The sequence below is a fragment of the Myotis davidii genome, unplaced genomic scaffold (genome assembly GCF_000327345.1).
Source record: "Myotis davidii unplaced genomic scaffold, ASM32734v1 scaffold235, whole genome shotgun sequence".
Lineage (NCBI taxonomy): Eukaryota > Metazoa > Chordata > Mammalia > Chiroptera > Vespertilionidae > Myotis > Myotis davidii.
In genome coordinates, this window is record NW_006287462.1 from 3,886,195 (window position 1) to 3,891,593 (window position 5,399).

The window sequence follows — 5,399 nt, forward strand, 5'->3', positions numbered from 1 at the left end:
GATTGGGCCTGCCCTCTGCCACCCAAGAGTAGGCCTAAGCCAGCAGGTCGTTATCTCCCGAGGGGTCCCAGACTGCGAGAGGGCACAGGCCGGGCTGAAGGACCCCCCTACCCCCCCGAGTGCACAAATTTTTGTGCACCGGGCCTCTAGTTTACTATAAAAATCCAAAGGGATCTAAAAATTCTAATTAAGGTGACAACTTAAAACGTTCAGCATCAACTCCCAGATTAAGAAGTAAAATGTATGCCAGTAAATTTTTGTACAGATAATCCATGTTTGGTGGGATAAAATATCCATTCTTGAGTCAGTAAATAAATTATATAAGTAGGAATCATCTTTGAGCGATCAAAGATGAGCAGCCTGTGAGGTTGTTTCATTGGGGCAAGTGGGGAAGAGGTAAGTTGTTGATTTATATTAAAATTAACTCTAACAAGAGGAATTAAAGAGTAGGAATATACCTTGTTCATGTGTCAAGACTACTACTTTCTCCATTCTGGGACTTTTATATCTAAAAGGTAGCTATTTATTTTAAGTAAATCCTGTGCAAGTATGTTAAGGACACCAAACAAAAGATTATACTGTTCTTGATATACAGAAATATCAAAATACCATATCCTAATTAAAAATGAACCAAAGGGAAAAAGGAAATCTTTTCAAAATGATGTCCTGGAGGTTATAAAATCAAAACAAATGCCATCATAACCTACTCGGGAAACCAAGGGCTGTGTACACTCCTCAATGCCAAGTGTTTGGGGGTGACTGACACCTACTAAGCACAAGGACAAGTTCAGGAAGAACAATGTGCGGTACCTTTGCAGGTCAATCTGTCTCTCTGCTGGCGCTGCCTTTTTGGCTCCGTCCTGCAGTTTGGGTGCTTTGGCGTTACCTGCTTCCAGGCCGCCGGGGCCTTCCTGGCTGCCCGCGGCTCTCTTCCTTCCCTTGCCAAGAGGTTTACTGGCATCATCAGTTTTGGTTGCATTGCCCTGAGATTCAGACTTGGGTCGACGTCCTCTCTTGGGCTTTGAAGGGGCAGGTGGTCCCGATTCATCTACTTCCTCATCTGTTTTTTGTTGGATATTCTCTGCACCAGCGGCTGTGACTGTTCTTTTCTTTCCTCGGTCACTGCTGATGTTGCCCTGGGTAGCCTGATCAGAATTAATCTCCTAAAAGAGCACAAGACAATTCGATAATGAGCACATATGAACAGGCAACTCACAGAACGCATGCAAGTGTTCAACAAAAATACTGGTGGTGAGAGAAATGCAAATTAAAATAACAGTTGGGCATTAGTTTTGATACAGGAAAATGAAAAAAATTCAGAACTGCAAAACCTTTGTTGGTGGGTATGTAGAGAAAAACGTACTCACATACCCTGCTGGTAGAAATGTCAAATGTTCCAAAATTTCTTTTATTTTTTTTTTAATCTTATACTCCCCAGGAAAGCAAAGAGCTCCTGGATTTGGTCCAATAAGCTTTCTTTAAAATGACCTAAGTGTTCCAATTTTTCATGAAAGCAATATGGAAATATCTAAAATCTGTAATATTTACTCTTGACTCAGCAACCCTCTCTAAGAACCTAGCCCATAGAAATAAAACCACAAGTATTTAATGCCACACTGTTTGTAGTGGGAAAAGGGGGGAAAGACAATATTTATGTGCACACACACATAAAATAATTAGTGAAAATAACATTGTAAAGGGAAAAAATGAACAGAGATAAGGCTGTTTAAAAGGGAAAAAAAAGACTGCATTAAAAATCACACATTAGCATATTCACACATGCATGAACATTATGAACATGTGCATATGTATAAAAAACTCATGGAAAAGCCAAATGAAGAGGAAACCAGTTGGTTAGCTACAGGTATGAAGAAAGATTCCTGCCCTGGCCAGTGTGGCCAGTGTTGGCCCATGCACCCAGATCACAGGTTCAATTCCAGGTCAAAGGCATGTACCTGGGTTGCAGGTTCCATCCCTGGCCCCCATCAGGGACATGCTGGAGACAACCAATCCATATGTATCTCTCCCTCTTTCTCCCCCTTTCCATCCTCCCTTCTACTCTCTAAAAGCCAATGGGAAAATTACCCTTGGGTAAGGATTAACAACAACAACTGAGAAGATTCCTAAGGATGACGGTGTAGTACTGCTTGCCTGAATCCAGAGATGTGTCTTCGTTCTTCTTTTAACCAACTCCCTTGTTCACCCTTCATATTACAATCTGATTTCTCTCATAAGAAAACATCAGGGGAGAATGTGCTGATGTATAACCATGCATATTCAGTCTGCTGAATAATTTTTATATACATAACTAAAAAACTGGTTTATGCATCAATCTCTTTGAGAAATTGGCAAGCAAGAAACACTCCCGTAGATCTTTACCTTCTTTTAGCATACTAACAGTATAGTTTTTTGAGCCTACAAGACTGAGGACCAGACCCTAAGAAGAAATGACCCTATCAACTTACGGGAGACCTGATAAGGAGGCTATCTATTGGGCTTTTGTCAAAATATAACCAATCCATCTTCTCAGGTTACAGTGCATTTGTAAAGCATTCTTTGAAAGTGTGAAAGAGTTAAAATAAGGGTTTGGAACAATATAATATTATAAATCAATTAAAACGTATCATTTTAGTCTCTCAGAAATTAGAATTCAATGTCCAATTTATCTTATATAGAATTTTGCAACGAGGTTGGAAAGATCATGGATAGCTGTTTGACTAAACACTTGTACCTGTACTACCTCTTAATATTTATTGTAAGTATGTTTCACTGAATGACGGTGGCAACATGCAATTTTGCATCTAAATTTGTTTACATTAAGACTGTTTAATTCTATACAAGGATCCAACAATATTCAAACCTATTGCTTTCTGAGTTCCAACAGTGTTGAGAGATTCCTTATATTGGTTAAATCCACTGACATAGTGAATGTCATACAGCAGACAGCAAGGGTTTGGAGGAGAGACTGATCTAAAATATATCCTTGGGGAATTACTTTGTTAACTATATAAATGTCCAACCACTATGAATCTGGACAGAAAAAATTCAGCTACCATGGGATAACTGTATAGTCATTATTTTATGTCCCCAAAGGTAATTCCTAAAAATTTGATAAATACCATAAATATATGGTGGGCAATACAAAGATAAGTATATCAAGAATATAATCTGGTCCTAAGCAGTTTGGCTCATTGGATAGAGTGTCGGCCTGCAGACCGAAGGGTCCCAGGTTTGATTCGGTCAAGGGCATGTGCCTTGGTTGGAGGCACATCCCCAGTAGGGGGTGTGCAGGAGACAGCTGATCAATGTTTCTAACTCTCTATCCCTCTCCTTTCCTCTCTGTAAAAAATCAATAAAATCTATATTAAAAAAAAAGAGAATATAATCTGTGTGAAGAAAAATAATAGTATCTTCATGTGCTTCCTACTGAGGAATGTTATTAAGTTCATTCTATGGTTGAATGGAAGCTTAGAAATCAAGCAATCTGCCCAAGTAAAAACACAGCCAGGATTCAGACTCAGGTGTGTCTGATGATCCTACAGTATTATACTCCTTTCTATCCTACCAAAAAATTGTTAAGAAAACTGGGTGCCAGAGTTAAAAGGTCAATAACAAAGACTGCAGCTATTAAACAAAAACTCGAACACATTATAAAAAGTTAATTCATAAATTTAACTTTCAAAAGTAAAACAGATACAAAAGAATGGTGACCCGGTAGAAGTTAATAAACTTTTGAAAGTTCGATCCTAAAAAGTCAAATCCTAGTCTTTCAGGGCCTGGGAGAGGGTGGAAGAAGGACACCATTATCACAATGGACGACCACATAAACTCCTGTAAAAGGAAGTCAGGGAATGTGGGCAGAATCATTGTTGGAGAGTGAAGCATACTAAATGCAGCAAGGGGTGGTATACACACATGTGAGATATGTAGTACACATTAACTTCTTGACTGTGGGTTTCTTGCCACTATCATGAAATTTATAATAAGGATCTTCATGAGAGAAATCTACTTGTTATATTTTAAAATTTACCTTATTCTTTACTGGGTCAATATTCTTTGCAGGTGTGACAGAAATAATCATCACAGGGTTCTCTTCATTTTCACTAACTCCAGTTTCTGCTGCCTCTGAACTCTGCTCCCTATGGAAGAAAAATAAATCAAAGCTTCTTTATGTCACCACATGAATAGAAAGTTTGCTCTCTCACTATACCAATAAGGAAACAAATATTCAGGCTGGTTTAGAAGAAGCAATGTTAGCAAGATTCAGATCTGTGGTTACAGACCACTCACTGGTCTCTTATTAGTAAGGTTACTGATTTCCATTTAATCTTACTAATGTAAGATAGAAATGACTATCGAAAACCACCTGAGAGAAAGATTAGTTGTCAAAAAAACAAAAGAACACAACTATTCTAAGCCTATCTCTTGGGGGTAAAAATCCTAAAACAAAACAAAAATACGATAGATTATTATTGTCTCCAGTATAGCTATCTCTAGTCTGTGTTCTTTTTTTTTTTTTTTAATATATTTTATTGATTTTTTACAGAGAGGAAGGGAGAGAGAGATAGAGAGTCAGAAACGTCGATGAGAGAGAAACATCGATCAGCTGCCTCCTGCACACCTCCTACTGGGGATGTGCCTGCAACCCAGGTACATGCCCTTGACCGGAATCGAACCTGGGACCCTTGAGTCCGCAGGCCGACGCTCTACCCACTGAGCCAAACCTGTTTCGGCTAGTCTGTGTTCTTAATGCTTTGCAAAGGTGGAGGCTGCAAGAGACCACAAGGGAGGTGACTGAGCCCCACCATCTCTGGAAACCATAGATTTCACATTAATTTATTCTATAATTTTGAGTTCTATTGATAATTCTCTCACTTCTCTCTGAAATCAATAAAAACATATTTTAAAAAAATTCACAATTAAGAACAAAATCTCTGAAAGTCACAATATTTAGTGTTGATAAGAGTGACCTGGAAATTCTTGTGCAGTAGCTACAATAGCACATGCGTGACATATATATAAAAGCCTAAGCGACTGGCAGACTGTATACACACAAGTCTGACAACATGTATGAATGGACTCGTTTCTCAAAAACCATCCAAACTACCACAACTTATCCAACAATCTACACTAATAAAAGAGAAACATGGTAATTGGCATACGACCGCTACCCTTCCCATTGGCTAATCAGGGGCGATATGCAAATTAACTGGCAGCCAGGCAGCTGAGGCAGCCAGGGAGGCTTGCTTGCTTCAGGGACAGAGGACTCCCACCCTCCCCACCCGCAGCTGCAGGCCTCTGAGCTGCAGTTTAAGAAACTCTGTAACAAATACCACCGGACTTCAGCCAGCAGATTCGCAACATTGTATGCAAAGGCCAGAAACCTACTTTCAGCCGCG

At 39.3% G+C, this 5,399-nt stretch overlaps 1 protein-coding gene across 2 annotated transcripts in view; it reads right to left on the reverse strand.

Annotated features, from left to right (window-relative positions):
• Positions 1 to 5,399, reverse strand: part of PDS5A (PDS5 cohesin associated factor A) — a 104,456-nt gene that overhangs the window by 4,702 nt on the left and 94,355 nt on the right. For both annotated transcript variants that reach the window (XM_015561016.1, XM_006759299.2), the window contains exons 30-31: positions 4,031 to 4,139; positions 811 to 1,163 (exon numbers count right to left, since the gene is read on the reverse strand). In XM_015561016.1, the coding sequence (XP_015416502.1) occupies positions 811 to 1,163; positions 4,031 to 4,139 (462 nt within the window). The remainder of the gene's footprint in view (positions 1 to 810; positions 1,164 to 4,030; positions 4,140 to 5,399) is intronic.